This window comes from Branchiostoma floridae, chromosome 11 (genome assembly GCF_000003815.2).
Source record: "Branchiostoma floridae strain S238N-H82 chromosome 11, Bfl_VNyyK, whole genome shotgun sequence".
Taxonomy (NCBI): domain Eukaryota; kingdom Metazoa; phylum Chordata; class Leptocardii; order Amphioxiformes; family Branchiostomatidae; genus Branchiostoma; species Branchiostoma floridae.
In genome coordinates, this window is record NC_049989.1 from 16562318 (window position 1) to 16581776 (window position 19459).

Here is a 19459-nt window from a genome sequence, read left to right on the forward strand (position 1 = left end):
TGAAGCGCCGTCTGGCGCCGCTTTGGGTACTGCAGCTCCAGTACACCTGCCTCATGATTAGCATAACAAAGGTTGCCGTGAGTCGCCATCACGTGACTAACCCGGAAGTCAGGCACGGTTTCACAACTAAAAGAGGAACTTTTTTTCTTGCAATGCCGGTTTCTCCGGACAACAGAACTTCGCAAAATTCACAAAAGAACACCTCAAGGTAAGTCAGGTAAGTTTTGTGCGGCAGGTATATAGGTCATGGGATTCGTATACGGTTCCTTCTTAGCTCGAGTCTAAACTTCCAACCTAACGTTCCTTAAAGTTTAATATTAAAGTGTCGTACCCAACGCATCTTAATGTCAGCATTGGGCAATAATTCTCTCCTAAGAATCCTGTAAGGGGGTAACCTTGTGCTCGACATCAGTTTGATGAGTTTGATCAAAGAAATTTGAAGCTAAGTGAAATATTGTTGTTATTGTTATTGTTATTGGGTGGGCCGACTACTCACTCTTTGCAGCCAGGGGCTGAATTGCGAGGAGCTTACAATAGGCGGGGCTAGATCGCAAGGGTCTGGAGCGAGCTGCCATTCGGCGCCACTCAGGTGACCTCAATACGACTGTCGCAAGTGTCTGGAGCGAGCTGCCATTCGGCGCCACTCAGGTGACCTCAATACGACTGTCGCAAGTGTCTGGAGCGAGCTGCCATTCGGCGCCACTCACGTGACCTCAATACGACAGTAATTGCCCCAGGTGCGGCCAAGGTACTGTAGGTTTTGAACCGCTCACACAGCACCATCGCACATGTGGCGGGTTCTTTAACGTGCCCGGGGTATGGCTCTCCCCAGACACAGGACCTCCATTTAACGTCCTATCCGAGGGACGATATTTTGCTGCGCGCGTGCGAAACACGCCACAGGTGTTCTACAGAGTCTGTACAAACTTCAGACAATGTTGTAAACTTGGACTCTCATGTTACACCCGGGATGGATGAGTTGTGTTGCGATATCAATCATTAAGTTTTTCTATTGATGACAAGAAAAGATTTAATGACATTGAAACTTATGAAAGCAAAGCTTCTTTGATTCATGCAGTATTACATAATCACCTCCCTCCCTACCATCCAAAACTCACTAGAGGTGTTTTTATTCAGTACATGTACAACCGTTAGATGTTGGCCAGCTTGACTCTAACTTATATAATTGTATTTGAGCTAACTGAATCTCGGAGCTTAAATTTGTTTGCTGCCAACTCCCTCCTGCGTGTGTATACATGGTTACCTTGTTACTCCACTGCTAATTAGTAAACTTACTAAAGAACAGAGACGATATCCACCTTAGATACACCTGTACAGCTTTAAGGATGGCCCGTATCATTTTATGTTGTTCTTTAATTTCCACTGTGAACACGAAAGAAAAGAGCCAGTAGTGTTGTTTACCCTGTCATGGTACCTGCACCTTGAAAGCACCTGTGACTGTCTGACATTGTACCAAAATGGCGGATAAGGCACTAACGGTTACATATTTAAAAGTTTCCGTTTATTCAGGAGCGATACCTGTGCTAGGTGACACATGTATAGCTTTAGGGATGCCCGTTAGTCTTTTATTTTGTTCCTTTAATGTGAATTCCAACCAAAAGAGCTAATACGGGATACAGTGATTTTTACCTTGTTACTGTACCCAACAAAGCACCCATGACCTTCTGACCTTATAACTAAACTGGCGGACGGGGTACTACGTGTCTAATGTTAAAGTGTGTTTAGCGGTGTATAATTGTGGCGGGGAGGGGGTCTGTGTAGTGACTTAACTGCCAATTCATACTGCACGAATTATAATACTCTATGAATATTACAATTTACTAACACACTTTCGGGAAGCGAAATGAAGCAGTGTCTGTAACATTGAGGTGATTTCACATGTAATAGTATGTAATGAAATAATCACTAAAAAAGAGCCAAATCGTATCTTGTTATCGAATGAGTGGAAATGTGGCACAGACGTTGCTAAATAAAGAACCAACAATTTGGGATATTTCAATCTCAAGAGGATGTATCTCTTCATTTCTTCTGCCAAATTTTTAACTTCATAAAATTTGGAGCCTGTTATGAAACCAATGGCATTACTTTGTTTGGCTGAACCTCATACATAGTGACTTAAACGTGAGCCAAACTAAAGCCACATGCACCTCTACTAATGTGGATGGAAAACAACAGGATAAACGCCTTTCCTTTAAATTTTCATAGAGAACGAAAAACTACTTCACAGCCTCCTAAACTTGGCCTAACGGATTTGCGGCACCACTGGGAGGCACCGGTGTGTCTGGCTACAGCAGAAAACACATGGAAGAGAAAGAAAAGGTTGGTGAAATCTTTCTTTTAAAGTTGGCACTTTAAATACACGAATACAACGAAGAATGCACCCAGCACATAAGTGCACCTTGAAGCAACGGACGCCGGGTAGGATTATGATCATGCCTATTGTTCAATAATAAATATGCTTTCGCTGAAAAGCTACCTCTGCCTTTCCTGACATCACATCATTCTAAATCATATGTTGATTGACGTTCAATATATGACGAAAACAATATTGTTGTAACATTATAACACTCATTTAAAGAATCGTAAATGGTATGACGTGTTGAAGATACTGCAAACATCTCCATTTTGGCACGCTCTGGACAGTCTACCCAAAGTGTCCCGCGTCTCCCTTCATTCAATGGGATCCGTGAAAATGGTTACGTTACAAAGTCGCGGACCAAACTTCTGTATCTGTATCTATATAGCCGGTATAACCGCCGTTCGTAACACACCAGCTTCGCAGGCACGCGGCGCGGCAGCAGCTGGTTATATTACACCGAACGACTCGTTACCCCTAACTCTTGCACATCTATCTGCAAGCGTTCTTTAAAACTATCCAGAGAAGAGGCCCCTACTGTGCTTGGTGATAACAAATTCCACAATACGATAGTTCTGGGAAAATACGAATTTTTGAACACATCAATCCTAGGTTGGTAACTCTGGTATTTGAAGGCATGACTGTTTCTTGTTCTTTTTTGAGCTGGTATTAGATAATTATCAGTTGGTACGTCCACCAGTTTATTGGTCATTTTGTACGTCATGGAAAGTCTGGACATTTTCCTTCTGTCTTCAAGTGACATCCACTGCAAATCTGTTTTCATTTTGGTAACACTAGAATCCTTGTTATAGTTGTTTGTGCAGAATCGGGCAGCTTTTCTTCCTGAATGTACACATTTCTGTTCAAGTAAGACTTGGTGACCATAACCAAGACTTGGCCCATACATCTTAAATGTATGGAATAAGATTTAAGAAACCGGAACATACAAAGAGTTTTATGTTTCCCAGTTCCACAGGAGCTGATGTATGCCGCCATGCTGGGTGATAAGATCTTAACTTGTACGTAACATAGATAAAACCAAACATCATCTCAAGGCCATAGCAAGTAAATTTTATGGATGACATCCTCTACAGACTGCAAAAATAGTGCGATAGGGCGAAAAAAAACAAGATGGGTACAAAAAAACAAGATGGTTATAGGCCCTATAAACGTTGTAACAAGAATTTAAGGGGCAAAATATGACCATGGTATCACAGCCAACAAGACATTCATCCCTGTATTCAAGACATGTACTGGAGTAGTGAAAGTGACCCTAGTGTGGTAGACTGGTATCACGAACAAAGCTGCTAACTACACTTATGGCTTCCAAATTGGTGCCACTTTTATAACTATCCAACAAGTTTCATTTCTACAACTGCAGGTATCTCACAAGTGTCACTTTTACAAGTAATTATAAGGCTACAGCACAACATATTTGCTCATTTTGGTAATTTTTCGTCATGTTGACCATCTCCAAAGAAGAAGAAAAAATCTTGTTTTTTTTCTGAAATCAGCGAAAATTAATGAGCGCGCGGATGTCATCCATAAAATTTACTTGCTGTGGCCTAATGAAGACGTCTCTTTTAATCAAAAAGACAAACTTTGATAACTATGTGATGACGTTACCTACAGAATGAGAAGACAGCAGAAGAGATTGCAGCAATTAAGAAAGCGCAGAAGCTGTTCCAGTCTTCCAAAGTAAGCCATGGCCAAACAAAGTAAATCTTTTCATATACTTTCTGCTTAAAACATCACGTGAAATTTTACACTTTTTTAAAATGATATTAACGCTGTGTTCTGCAGGGTAAGATCCGGACAGACGAAGGTTGAAACAGCACAACGTTTGGTGAGACGTATCTTTTCAGTGAACACGTGTTTTTATGAAATATGGCACAGATCTTGTTTTGTAATTTCTGTTTCAATGTCGGCCTGTCTGTTATTCTGTTATCATCGGAACTCTGCATTTCTCATAATTTCTGTGACTCACACATTGTTTAACAAATAATAGTTACTAAACGTGAAATGGCATGAGATAATTTGCATTGTACATATATATATATAGAGAGAGAGAGACTTTATGTATATATTGAAAGCACGGTCTGTAGATATTGTAGCATAGGGCCCACGGCCTAAGAAATGTGAAATATATATATATTTGTGTACAATACATATATATATATTATTCATGTATATCAGGACATCAGTAAAGTTTATCTTTTGTCATTGTATGGTGAATCATGTCCCTGCATAAGCTATGTAAACAGGAATGCATTTTGCATTCAGTGTATTCTGTGTTGTGCAAGTAAGTGAACACCTTTCTTTGAGTTGTTTATGTAAGCTGTAGTATCTATTCATGTTACCTCTTTAACACTTTATTGCATAGAAGTCTGTAATAATGCTTCAAAGCGATATATTTTAAACTTTTTTTAGCTCTCCAGCCAAATGTGATGGATGGCTTGCTCGCTATACACCTCATCGCCAAAGACCTGACCTCCGTCCCAGCCGAGGTGTTTAAAAACAGGGATATCGAATGCCTTGTCCTGTCTACCAACAGGCTGACGAGCATACCCGAGGAGATAGGTCAACTACAGAAGCTCCAGGTTCTTAAACTTAACAACAACCTGCTGACAGAACTGCCGCAAGCAATCACGACGCTACCTAACCTAAAGCACGTTGACCTGTCAAAGAACAGCATTGACACACTGCCTAGTGGATTCTCAACATTAGACATATACGAACTCCACATGCACAACAATAGGTTCAAAGAGATACCAGAAGAAATTTGTTCACTACTACAGCTGAAAACCTTTTCTGTGGCAAGCAACCCCCTCAAGTGTCTCCCTGACAAAATATCCCAGCTTACAGGATTGAGAAACATGCACATCGGCAGATGTCAGTTGAAAGAGTTCCCCAGACAGGTGCTGCAGCTGGAGGGTCTACAGAGGCTATACATGGGGGCCTGGGCTGGGGAGGGCAAACAGTCACCTGTACCTGAAGATATCGGCAGACTGAAGAACCTACAAGTCTTGGATCTGCAGAATAGTGGCTTGGCGTCATTACCGGATAGTGTTAGGGAACTGGTGCAGCTGACGTACTTAAACATCTCCGCAAACAAATTCACATCTGTTCCTGACTCAATTATGAACCTGCGCAATATCGAGAAGCTAGAATTGTCACATAACAGAATTTCCCGCCTTCCCCTGACTCTTTGCCGATTGGCCAAACTAAAGGGTGTGGGCATCTCTGGAAACCCCCTGACATACCCTCCTCCTGATGTATGTAAGAAAGGTACTGCCGACGTCACCGACGTCATGGACTTCATGAGAAGACAGTTGAAGGAAAAAGAGGATGGTATGTTATAAGATTTTCTGGAGAAAAATTTAATAAAGGATAAATCAATTAGAAAGACGTACAAATTGTATAAGATACCATGTATGTGCCCCAACAGCATTTGTAGCTTTTCGATTATGTAGCACCAGTAGTTATGATCTGGCTCATTATAGAGATGACTCAATATAGACATGATTCGGTATGAAACTGTGAGTGATAAACATGTTTACAAGTCGCAGATGTGGGTGTGGTGTAGATAAGGTAATGCAAATTTATTTCAAATGAAATTTTCAATGCAGGCTAAAAATGTATTAATCAGTCATATTGATGTTTCAGAGAAAGAACTAAGGAAATGCTTCCATCGTTTCTCGCAAAACGTGACTGAAACACGCGAGGTGGAAGATCTGGGTGTTGCACTTGGACTTGCAGCAGATGAGATGACGTCCATTATCCAAGTAAATATTTTTAGTCACTTGTATTAACATTTGGAAACGTTTTGCATAAAGCAGTAATGTGGTATACGCAAACTCTCAGAACAGTCATTTGCGCCTGTAAGAATTTTGAATTGTTTTTGCTTAGCCTATTACGTTTTATGACTACATACGTGTGTCACAGCATGCAATGTTAACCCTTCCACTTTAAGGGTTCAAACAACCAAACCCCGAGTTACCAGGCCTATAACATGCTGTTGAAGTGGATGGAGAAAGACCCAGAAGCGTCCATGGACAAGCTTCGGCAGGAGCTGAGTGACTTTGGCATGGACACGCTAACAGAGGACGTTGGCAGGATCAAGGTATACGCAAAAAGTTGTTTTCAAGGTCTAAAAAGTAAGTTTGATATAAAAGTCTGTATTTTTCAACTATAGCTGATACGTTTCACCTAACGGTGGAATTTGTTTTTAAAGGTTCAACCAGGTAAGCGACCGACAGATACAACAGTTGGACCGGTAGCCAAGCGATCAGCAGCCGGAGAGTCTTCTTTTGGCCGGCATCAGGAGGAGCAGCTGACACAGCTACTAGAGGAAAACCGCACTTTGAGAGCCCTGGTGGAAGAACTACAAGGAAAGACGCCAAGAAGTCGAGGTGAGTTTGTTGGATATGAATGCTACCTCGCAAAGGCACCTTGCTTTCTGCTTTACTTCAGTACATAGGTAATGCTATCAAAATAAATGAAATATCGATTGATAGAGAAGGGGAATAACAAAAATTTGCAAACAGCTTCCAACTAACCTAGTTAGAGAGCTTAGCTACTGTCAATATTAACATGTGATGCGTTTGAAGTGTTACAGATAATAAGTCGAAGTTCTAACTAAATTTACACAGCTCTCTGCAGCTTGTATCTAAGAAGTCTTAAGATATAAATGGTGGTTAAGGTTTCATAAAGGTTTCGGCGTCCATACCAATACAAAACATTTAAAAAAATACGGTCAACATTTCTATCCTCCTTTATTCAACTTGCCAGGACCTGGAGCCAAGCCTGTGGTGTTGCTGCTCAACGATGAGTATGGAACTGCAAAGGGGGGCATATCCACTGTCCACTGCCAGATGGCGGTCCTACTGGCTTCCAATGGTGCAGAGGTCTATTCTACAGTCCTGAGTGCCACAGAAGACGATGAGAAGGATGCAGCTACTAATGGGGTTAAGCTGATCTTTCCAACAACATCCGAGCGAGACAAGAGAGAGCCCTGCCTTGATTGGCTGACCTTTGACCATAAGGCTCGTTACCCAGACCTCCCTCCAGTAGACTTCATTGTTGGCCACGTGCCCATCACAAGCCATGCAGCAAGGCAGATCAAGGAGCAACGATTTCCTGACGCCAAACTCGTCCAAGTCACTCACGTGATGCCAGAAGACACCAACCAGTACAAGAGTGATGAGAGGGTGTTGAGCATCGGCGACGAGCAGAAAAACATTCTTGAAGACCTAGAACATGCTGACGTGATTATCTCGGTAGGCCCATACTTGCACGACTACTACAAGCATGAGACGAGAGATTTCGAACCTCACTTTGAGTTCCTGCCTAAGCCATCCGACATCTTCAGCACAGCAAAGGTCAAATACGTCGATGCCGGCGTTAAAGTAGTGTTGTCCATCGGCAGGGTCAAGGGTGTGGAGAGGCTGAAAGGCTACGACCTGGCTGCAAAGTCCGTGGGCAAGGTGATCGTAGCACTACCCAACACTAAATGGCGAGCCCGCGGCATCTGTGCTGATGATTTCCAGGAGAGCAGGGACATCATCCAGGCCAACGCGGGTAACATCCATTTCACCCCCCTGAAGTACGGCACACAGGAGGAGCTGCGCAAGGACATGGAAAAGGCAAACGTCGTGCTGATGCCGTCACGTGCAGAGCCATTCGGACTGGTTGGTCTGGAGGCCATCGCTGCAGGAGTGCCCGTCCTGGTTTCCCACAAGTCTGGTCTTGCAAAGTTTCTGACGAAACAAGACCCCGAGTTTGACCGCACGATCGTAGAGATCGAAGATGATGACGATGAGGCCGCCAAAACCCTGGCCAAGCGCATAATCAAGATCCTGACGGATGGACACAGAGAGTTTCAGGCCGCACAAAGGTTAAAGGAGAGGCTTTTGGCCTCAAAGTACTGGGCTGTTTCACACACCAGTTTCCTCGAAACCTTTGGTCTGGAAGGCTAGCTTCTAACCTCATTGCTTTTGTACCTACCAACATATTACATCTGCCTGTTGATGGTTTCTTTTGAATTTATGTCAAGGCGTTCAGAACCCATAAATATTCCTAGGTACAAATCTTCACTATTGATGACCGTTATGTCGATGTCATCTTTCTACCTATTCATACATTCTGAACTCTTGCAAACATGACAATGAGGAAAACAATTGATATAACATAACATCCCACGTTTTGTCATTTAGAAGAGAAGAAGCTTGTAATCATATAGGCCTACGGACTCTTGTACTTACATCCCATTCCATTTTCATTGGCAATGGAAATATTACATTCTAGCTGGATTCCATATCATACTGTATATGATATAGAGTTGGCAGAATCTAGTACAAAAGTATGATTTTAGAGTTGATTACAATTGGTGCTATGTGAGTATTCTGTTGATCCTATCGTAATTGTAGGGGCTGATTGATGTCTTTATATTCTTATATTTATAGAATGATGATTATAAAGCTTCTAATAAAATTGCAAAGCTTGTAATAATAATAATACTCTAAACAGTCTTTATAGAAGGTCGTTATTAGAACTTTGTGACAAATCTATTTTTACTTGAAGGATGAAACATGATAATTGTTTATTGCTTTTTTAGTAATACTTTCTGTATACCGCATCGACTGTTGTGGTAGGGAATTCACTATGTAACCAGCAGCCAATAATTGTCAGTTGTTATAAATGACCTCATATAAAGCAAGAAGTTTTATGTTATTTTTTTTCATATCTTAAGAAGGAGAACTTGATCGCACAATGAAAAATTATAAAATCATTGCCATGTATTGCATTGTCTGCAATCTCGATCATGCTATTTTGAGTTGTTATGCCGACAACGATAGATAGGGGGCGTGACATCCACGCAACACTCCACAAACCTTCCTGCTCATCATTTGACTCACCCACGACCCTATAGGTACCGTTTCCAAATCAGCAAAGTGAGTTGCTGGAGACAGGCCACGATCTATAGAACCTTTCTGTACACTGATGAGATATCGACAGGGAGCCTGCAAATAATTGTGACCCATGGACAGGAGGCGTAAACAAGACTTCCGTGGAGACACATTTATCAGAAGTCTATTGATTTTGGCTGCAGATTCGGCGACAGTCTACTAACGGGAGCTATCTCACTGCACTTGGGGCGCCGTTGTGGCAATGCGGGATTCGTTCACTGCGGCACTCTTATAGATATTGCGTTATACGTAAAACTATGACTTTGCAGACAACAAAACACACAAAACGTAAGAAAGTCTGTTATTTATCTCTGAAATCCGTCGAGTCATCTACGAACCCCCGCAGTGCCGCAAAGGTGCCCCAAGTGCAGTGAGATACCACCTTAAGTCTGTAAGCTCAGAGGCACATAGATTGTTGTCACAGTGTAAATGAAAAATTGAAAAAAAACGTGAAAAGCCCATATGTATATTGAAGTAATAGCACAAGAATATTGCCTATGAAAAATTAGTAACGATATAGAGGGAAAAAGTACAAACATTTGTACTATTATACTATCATAGTTTCTAGTATTACTTGCAATTATCCTTCGGGCATGAATTTTGCAATAAAGATTGTAAATTATAACTACTAGAAATTGTCCATTTAACAGACTGACCAGTGAGTGCATGGAAATCATTTGTGCCCCAGATATTATCTTTACTTTTACGTTCTTGAAGACATTGCGCGAAACACCAACGATTTTGTCGAGTGTGTTTTTTTCCCCATTTTTTACATTGGGTTTTCAAATGAAAACAAAACACTGAAAGTTGGGGAACCATCCAACAAAATGACAGCAAGAATAACGAAAATGATTTCGATATAACCATAACAATAGTGAACTTAGATTCAAGAAATAATATAACTGAGATCTCAATCCATAACAATAATGAACTTAGATTCAAAAGATAATATAACTGAGATCTCAAACTATGGAAATATTTAGCTTAGATTCCAAAATAACATAACTGAGATCTCAAACCATAACAATAATGAACTTAGTTTCAAAAATGATATAACTGAGATCTCAAATCATAACTGTAATTAACTTAGATTCAAAAGATAATATAACTGAGATCTCAAACTATGGCAATATTGAGCTTAGATTCCAAAATAATATAACTGAGATCTCAAACCATAACAATAATGAACTTAGTTTCAAAAATGATATAACTGAGATCTCAAATCATAACTGTAATTAACTTAGATTCAAAAGATAATATAACTGAGATCTCAAATCATAACAATAATGAACTCAGTTTCAAAAAATAATATAGCTGAGATCTCAAACCATAACAATAATGAATTTAGATTCAAAGAAATGTCGAGTGTGTTTGTGGAAAATGGCTATCATGATTAATTCCTGTAGAAGTTTCTTCCATGTATCACATCAGGAAACTGTGCAGTGTATTCGCCTAAAGGATTTGGGTTCCCGCCAAAATCGATCCTATCCGGCTTATGTACGGGTCTCTGGAGAAGGCCCGGGGTCTGTGGAGCAGCTGTCGAAATGTCGTTTGACAGCAAGAAGTTCGTCTTGCTCTCTTACTACGTTATTGAGACGAACATGCGTGTCATTTATCTGATAGCTCATCATCCTTGAATTTTTTGGTGAGATCTGAGATATACTTGTAACGTCAAAGCATATCTGCTAGGGATGGGTACCGGTACAGAAAATTAAGGTCCAGGTCCGGTTCAGGTCCAGAGGATCAGGTCCAGGTTTGGACCTGAACATGGACCTGATTCAAAATTTGAGAACTTGTGAATGGAGGATACTCAAAACAATGGTCTATTTCACAACAAAGACATCTGTTTTGTATTCGACTCCCACTGGCGTTTGAAAATCCTACAAGGCTAACTGCCTCTGTTTTGACGGTAAAACTTGGCAGAAATGACTATAGACTATACTCTACTTCGCTCTTGTTATTGTTTATAGAGCGGTAAGCCCCGAAACGTGTGAATGCCTGATCATATAATCTGTTCATTTTACAATAGGTCCAACATCTGGTCACCGAATTTTTTCAGGTCCGGTTTTTCTGGACCGGTCCAATAAGAAAAACCGGTTTTGCACCGGCAGCCCTTACTAGGGGTGGGTACCGGTACAGAAAATTCAGGTCCAGGTCCGGTTCAGGTCCAAAGGATCAGGTCCAGGTCCGGACCTGAACCTGTACCTGATGCAATATGACTTATACCAATGGTCCATTTCACTACAAAGAAATCTGTTTGGTGGAGTATTAGACTTACACTGGCGTTTTAAAATCCTACAACGCTAACTGCACCAGTAAGATTTGCTGTAAAACTTGGCAGAAATAACTATAAACTCTACTCTATTTCACTCTTGCTATTTCCTTCCACCTGCAAGCGCCAAAATGTGTGAAAGCCTGATAAAATAATATGTTACTTTTCTAATTGGTCCAACATCCAGACCTCCTTTACAGTTCCGTTTTTTTTGGACCGGTCCAATAAGGAAAAACAGTTTTGTACCGGTACAATTTACCGATACCCAGCCCTAATATTTACCCAATAACATCTCAGTACCAGCAATGTGACATCTGGTGGTTGCTGCAGTTGATATCGATTATAGGATCCCGGCTGGAGCTGATGGTACGATAACTCTTCTACTTCTCTGACAGAAATTACAATAAATTGTAACTGGTATTGTATTGGATTGGACGGGAATGGCAACTGGTCTCCTGACGGCCTAGAAGTGCCACTTATCACGGAAGGGACCTAAAATGGGGGCACCACGTCCAAGGCACTTATACAAGAATGTTAAGGGTAGTGTATGATACACCATGGTGGAAACACATTACAAATACTAGTAGTCAGATTTATGAATCATTACCAAATGTTACCTCTGATGTTAAACAATGCCGAGTACTCCTTGCCGGCTATGTGGCTCATAGTATAGAGCCAGCCGGAAAACTCTTGTTCTGGACACTTGTTTTCTGTAAGAAACGTGTAGGTCGCCCAATGCTAACTTTTAAGAAACTTATTGAGTCAGAAACTGGTCTGGATGGCATGGAACTTCTCACAGCGATGAAAGACAGACTTTACTGGAAGGCAAACTTCATTTGCTGAACCTCAGAGGATGACAAATGATGATGATGATGATGTGTTCGAAGAGGTGCCTCAAGCACGTCAAAGGGGAGCGGTTAACAACCCCTCCCTGCTACAGAAACAGCAATGATGTATCACTCGTTCTCATTGAAATTGAAAATGGCATTTTTTGATCGAAAAATAAATCGGCTTTATTTACACTGAAAACTACCTGGTTGTTTAGGAAAATTCCTCTTTTAACCATAGCCAAAGAATTGCAACTTATTATTTTCGGTCCCATTGGTAATGCATTACAGGGCATGCAGGTAACAAACGTTACCGGTAACGTTTGTTACAACAGTAGACTTTACCCTGTTTTCTTCGAAGGACTCACCTTATTGAAAGGTAAGTGAAATACCACCCGTGGCTATAATAATCTTCTAAGCCATCAACCAATACGAAAGTTGTGGTGCATCTTTTGTAAGACATTACAGGGGTTGTGGAAAAATGAAGGAGCCAGTGTGGTTGTCTATATTTTGCTCCATATCAAGGCGTAAAGTCAGGCGACAGCATTTTCGACATTTAAATGAGAACGAGCCATATACCTGCTGAGGTACGTGCCTCTCACTAAGCAAAGTGAACAAAAACATATTGCAGTCAAGGGTCAAAGAGCCTTAGCTACAATTCACATTTATTTCTCACGAACTAACTCGCACAAATTGGTATAAAATCAGATAGAAACTTCTTGTGTAGCTAAGATATTTTTGATTACCATGCATGCTTTTTCCATCCACACTTTGTACATCAATGTACACCTCATAAATCAAGTTAACAAGCCTGTTTTCAGTAGATTTTCTAATTTAGAGAACGACCCATCTTACAACACATATGATACATCAGCCAAGACATCGGTAAAGTTGGTATCTCACTGCACTTGGGGCACCGGTGCGGCACTGCGGAATTCGTTTACTACGGCACTGCTGTGTTATTTTCGCCGATTCTTTTCCAAATTTAGATATTGCGTAATACGTAAAATTATGACTTAGATACCTTATACACAAAACTTAAGAAAATTCGTTCTTTATCTCTTAAATGCGTTTTGTAATCCGTCGAACTCCGCAGTACCGCAATGGTGCCCCGAGTGTAGTGAGATACCACCCTAAGGCCACACCAAGTAAAGTTTTATGGATGACGACCTCTGCAGACTGCAAAATTAATGAGATCAACATAGGTAAAGAAAGCAAGATGGCTACATTTTCAAAATAGACACAATAAACGTTGTAACAAGAATTGAAATAACCAAATATATCATAACAACAAACAAGGCATCCATCCAGAAATGACACTAGTTTGTTATTTCTTATAAATTCAAGTTGGCAAATATATGCCTTCCCCATAGTGCCACTTCTACAAGTAAAAATCAACCATCAGTCTACAACACACTCAACCTCTTTGCCCATTTGCCGGAATGGGTATTTTCATCATGTTGACCATCCCCGAAGAAGACAAAGATTTTTTTTGGCTAAAATCAGGCGAAAATTAATGAGTTGATGCCATCCATATAAATTTTACTTGCTTGGCTTAATGGAAAAATACACTGTGAAATCATAAAGTGCTAATGCAATTTCGTTTGCCAAACGACGCCATTTTGCCGTTGAAATTCTGACATCACCATTTTTAAGATAATAACATAATAATACTTATCAGTGCATTGTGTCCAGATTTATTGCTTTAGAATCGCTGTTTATCTTATTTCAAATTATAAAAAAATCCTGTTGTTTTCAGGATTGTATAATATTTCTCTGCATTTTGATTATGGTAATTTTATACGCATGCGTGGTTAAAAGGGCACAAATGTGTGTGGTTGTGAAGGCAGTTACCGGGGAGGCGCCAGCGCCTGTCAAATCACGCTTTTTCTCGTGAGATGTTGTCAATTCACGCTTTTCTCGCAAGATTTTGTCAAATCACGCGTCTTTTCGCGAGAGTTTGAAATTCGTGAAATCATCCGGATCTATTGTCAATATTTGCATACAAGTCACGTGTATAACCTGATTCATAGAATCGCATGGATATCTATCATAATACAGCTGAAGATGTGTAGAACGAGTAGCATTTGAGTCTTTGAATTTATTACAATTAAAAAATTTTTTAGAGATTTTTGAAAAAAAAAACGGTACAATAAACTCAGGTATTGCAAGATGAATCTTCTAGCACATACACCTGCATTTGTGGTTTTTTTTTACATTTATGGTATATCATACATGTTTGTATACTACATTCATTCGCCGAATAGGTTACAGGTATAATCAGTTTTAAAATGCAGGAAAGATGGTGTATATACGGATTTCAACTTTTGAGAAAGGTCCAAGTCCTTGCAAGATGCAACTATCAAAACATAAATTTCGATGTTGATCGAAACTTAGGATGCTTCCAGGCACGATTGCTTCTAAGTATTGATGGGAATATGGACTCTGGAAGACATATTCGATCCTTGCCAAGTCTTTTAGCAACCGCAAATTGAAGAGATATGTTTCTTTTCCTGTCGATATTGACATTTTTTCTCATGTGTCTATGTCTATTTTCCCATTTCCAGCAGCTTAGGCTGACAAGGTTGACAGCTTTCGTAAAGGTATTAGACTGACTCCAAAATGTTATAGATACGTTCTACGCAGTCATTCGTCTTCGCAGAACGTACAGAATCCAATTTTGAAACACACCGTAAAGCATCTGTAAAGGTTGTGTTTTTTTCAATAACCTATGCTTTACGAATGCTTTCCGTATCGTTAATGATCAGGCTCCGCTCTCATTAGCATAATTTATGAATATCTAATTATAAATGTTTAACTAAGATGTGTTAGATACTAAAGATATATGAAAAGATATTTAATTTTGCAAGAAAATCTTAAAATCCCTTTGTTTAAACCAAAATTTGTGATTTTTGTAAAATTTACCTTTCATAAACCCGTTGCCATGGCAATACGAAAAATAATAAACTTACCCCACTTTTTTTGTAAATTGTTGCTAACAATATTCTAGGAAAAGTCACCAAGTTTGGTTGTTCTAGCACAAGCCGTTTGGGAGCTATACAACGTCAAAGTTGCCGTGGGCACTTTTAGCCGTTGACATCTATAAAAGTAGTGGCTCAAGTAGTGACTTTTGATGATTTGATGAATTCGCTTCTGGTGAATACAGAAGTCCCTATGGGAGCACCTTTCACATCGCCAAGAAAATCATATCACGCAAAGTCTTGATAGAAAATGTCAAGAAAGATGAATCTGTATGCCGAAATCATTCAGTGTCCTCGAGTGTTTGCACTGTTGCGGCGCGTCATTCTCACACTACGCGTCTTATACACTGGCACGATTCCAAGATTCAATTTGAGATATTATTATTTTTCGCTGTTACGGAGGTTACCCACCAAATCTGTGTATACCTCTATATGCGTTTTGAAAGAAGTCTCAAGGTACTAATTTAGTAAAATATATAAAACTGATAACATATAGTTATTGCTTTCATATGGTATCATATTGCATGTCGCTTGCCATCTTCGGTCAGAGGTTTAGTTTATCAGAGCATGCGAATCTCCAGAAACTTCCTGATAATTTTAGGTATATGCAAGTACATTGTAAGAAAAGCTACGTTCTAATGTAAGGCAAACATTGAAGTGATCTGAGATTTTGAACAGAGGATAACAGTCTCTTCAAGCCAGGGTAGAAGAGTTTGGTAATCTCCCTTCTGGCTTTTTAATACAGCATGTCAATACATATCACTGGGAATCTCACAGGCAGTCTCGTCATTTTTCAAATGTCAAAGTTATCTTTTATTAATCGGAAAAAGACGTATGCTGCGTTTAGAGACTGTTCCCGAGGGATGTCATTCAAGTCCACTTCCCTGATTTCAAAGACGCGGCAATAGAAGAGTAGAATCTGCTTCCATCCCGCCGTGGCCTACCTGAACGCATCGAACGATTTCCATAGTTGTTAATCGCTAGCATCATTGAACGTTGTTCATCATATACTTGCAATGTGTGGTGAGTTCTGCATCCTCTGTCTCCTGTTACGCTCCGTGGTTACCACTGCTGCCACCACTGCCACAACTACCGTTATTGTGATCACGAGAATGGTCACAGTCTCGGCTACGCAGAAATTCGTCCCCAGAGCTTTCAGTGTCACGTTTCGTACCTCCCCCGGCTTGTGACAGGCAAGCTCCTCGTATCGGACAATATGCAAATTTTTCGTCAAATGTATCTTGTTAAACGTCCTTTGTAAGTCGCAATCACAGTGCCAAGGGTTAGAGTCCAGGTAAAGGTTCGTGTACCTGCTCTTGATGTTACGAAACGTTTCAAACTTCACGGAAGACAGCTGGTTCACGTCCAAGTTTAAGGACCTCAATGTTCTTAAGTCCTTGAAGGAAGACGGCGACATTTTGGTGATCCTGTTGCCAGTAAGCAGCACGTGTTCAACGTCCAAGCTTCCGCTAAATATCCCGTCTTCCATAGCACTTAATTTGTTGTACTCAAGGTGTACGAACTTAAGGCTATGCAGATGGGCGAATGTCAAACTGTTAAGTGTCGATATATTATTCCTGTCTAGGTATAGAGTTTGTAAGGAGTAAAGGTCCTCTTCGTTTAAGAAACCAAGCTTTCTGAGAGAATTGTAAGACAGTCTTAGGTCCTGGAGGTTGATGAGACCGCGGAAGACTCCCTTTCTTAGGAATGTCAAGGAGTTCCACTGCAGGTTAAGAACTCTCAACTCTCGCATATTCTCGAAGGCCAACTCTGCGATGTCAGAGATGTGGTTGCGGTCGAGCGTGAGATAATGCAGTCGACGGAATCTCTCAAAGGACTGAGTGGTTATTCTTGTCAGGTTGTTGTTTCCGAGGTTGATGTAATCCACGTCGGCGCCCATTCCGCCAGGTACGTTGGTGAAGCCTTTCTCCCGGCAGTTGACGAACCCCGAGACCGCGTTGCAGGCGCACTGGTTCGGGCACAAGCAGAGGGTCGGCCCGACCATGAGGAGAAAGATGTGCACGAGCTGCAAGATTATGATCATGTCCTCTGGTGATTCCAATGTCAGACAGCCGTACATCCTCCCGGATATTCACAGCTGCCCGGTGGAACTTCCCTGAAACCCAATGAAAAAAAAAATCACGATAACTATCGTTCCCTTGCTCAGTTATCGTCCTTACAAGATTTTGACAAAAACGCCCCTGCAGTTACAGAGCAACCTGCTAGGCGACCCAAATATAATACTAGTATCATGTTAATTCATCGTTCCCTTGTTCAGTTATGCCCCTTACAAGATTTTGACAAAAACGCCCCTGCAGTTCCAGAGCAACCTGCTTGGGGACCCAAACATGCACCACGTATTCTCTACGTCACAAGCTATCTGCCACTTAAACCCAAGACCATATCACATCAAGGTCAAAATGAACGAAAAAAGAATTTGTGCTGCAGTAATAAGGTCACATACCAGGGGGCCCAAAACTGACATTGACCTTTGTCTTTCCAACACCTACCCACGTACCAAATATAATTGTAATCCATCCTGAGGTTCTTGAGTTATGCTGACTACAAAAATCCGGAAACACAGACAGACAGACAAACACACAGACACACCCATAACTATATCTCCATTTTTCATGGAGGTAACAAAGATCACACGTATAAACGAGGTATCAAAACCAGAAGTTTCGCTCCAATACCTAGGAAAGCCGATAGAGGGCCCATTTTCAGTTTTGCCATACTAGTAATAGCACTCCAAAAATTCCTGCAGTCGTTCTTGAGTTATCTTGTTCACACACAATGTGAGACAAGGCCTTTTAGAGGAAATGTTCTGAGACATGTTCATTCATCACCATGTTAGTGTGTTCGAGCATGTCCGTAGTTAATGTGTACTTTTCTCTTGCCCTCATGGGATGCGTTCTTGTAGCTTGTAATGCAGCCATCATTGTAGGAAGAAAATCGTAAGATGTTATAAAAAGGCCACAGAAAGTAAATGTTCTGGATGACATCCAATGCAGAGGGCAAAAATAATGAAAAAAAGTTTGGTAAAAAACTATGATTTTTTATGTGTACATATTGCATATATATATATATATATATATATATATATAAGTTAATGATAGTGATTTTATATTGATAATATTTATCGTAGCGATTTTATATGTAACAAATTACTAACATGCAACAAGCTGAGCCCTTGGCAATAGCCAATGGATAGTTGGGCAGTCCTGGCCTCTGCAAACAGCCGAACGAATAAATAATAGAAAAAACAAAAAAACAAAAAAAAAGATTTTTAAAATAGACACCTTAGACGTAGTAACAATATTTGAAGTGCAAACCGTGGCATCAAAACTAACAAGGTATCAATTCCTGTATTAAAGAAGTGTAGTAAAAGTGTAGTGCCAAGCTGTCAACTACATTCATGGTTTCCGTATTGGTGGCACTTTTACAACTATCCAACAAGTTTCACTTCTGCAACTTCAGTCATGGCTACCTCCGCTCCCTAGTGTCACTTCTACAAGTATGATTATTAGGCTACAACACAACATGTTTGCCTATTTGGGCGTATCTGACCATCCCTGAAAAAAAATTTTCTTCTGAAATCAGGCCAAAATTAATGAGCGCGCTGATGTCATCCATAAAATTTACTTGTTGTGGACTTACCGCACACACACACACACACACACACACACACACACACACACACACACACACACACGCGCACATAACTTCCATGACATACGAGGGGTGACCAATAAGTTCTCGGCCTAAGCCATAAATAATAAGCACAACTCAAATTTTGAGGCACAACTTCATAGTATGGAGCCTTTTATCAATATCCGCCAAATTTCAAATCATTGCAGTCATTACTTTAGAGGCATCCGTTTCTTGCAAATCAGAAGGGAAGTGACGAGAAAAAGGTGGTGTGAATTGTGATCAGACATGTGTGGGTCGAGTTCCCCATGCCGTAAACTAACAAAAGACATTGCCAAATGTTTGATAATGATTCTCTTCCTATTTCAAGCAAAACGAATTGG

At 40.5% G+C, this 19459-nt stretch overlaps 2 protein-coding genes across 2 annotated transcripts in view; one reads left to right on the plus strand and one right to left on the minus strand.

Moving 5' to 3' along the window:
• The first annotated feature begins 129 nt into the window (after positions 1-129).
• Positions 130-9140, plus strand: LOC118426707. The gene is made up of 8 exons (XM_035836240.1): positions 130-208; positions 2227-2340; positions 4010-4075; positions 4181-5728; positions 6044-6162; positions 6351-6500; positions 6612-6789; positions 7169-9140. Exons 4-8 carry the CDS (start codon positions 4825-4827, stop codon positions 8353-8355), a joined length of 2538 nt encoding a protein of 845 aa, XP_035692133.1. The 5' UTR covers positions 130-208; positions 2227-2340; positions 4010-4075; positions 4181-4824; the 3' UTR covers positions 8356-9140.
• A 6193-nt stretch (positions 9141-15333) lies between these two features.
• The window catches only part of LOC118426714 (slit homolog 3 protein-like), a 39559-nt gene continuing 35433 nt past the window's right edge, over positions 15334-19459 (minus strand). The window contains exon 3 of the mRNA XM_035836256.1: positions 15334-17541. Within this exon, the coding sequence (XP_035692149.1) occupies positions 16429-17505 (1077 nt within the window). The 5' untranslated portion in view covers positions 17506-17541 and the 3' untranslated portion in view covers positions 15334-16428. The remainder of the gene's footprint in view (positions 17542-19459) is intronic.

Coding starts and splice junctions, on each gene's coding strand:
- LOC118426707 (XM_035836240.1), top strand. CDS start 4,825: ATGGATGGCTTGCTCGCTATACACCTCATCGCCAAAGACCTGACCTCC. Junction 6,501..6,611: donor AGGACGTTGGCAGGATCAAG/GTATACGCAAAA, acceptor TTGTTTTTAAAG/GTTCAACCAGGTAAGCGACC. Junction 6,790..7,168: donor AAAGACGCCAAGAAGTCGAG/GTGAGTTTGTTG, acceptor TCAACTTGCCAG/GACCTGGAGCCAAGCCTGTG.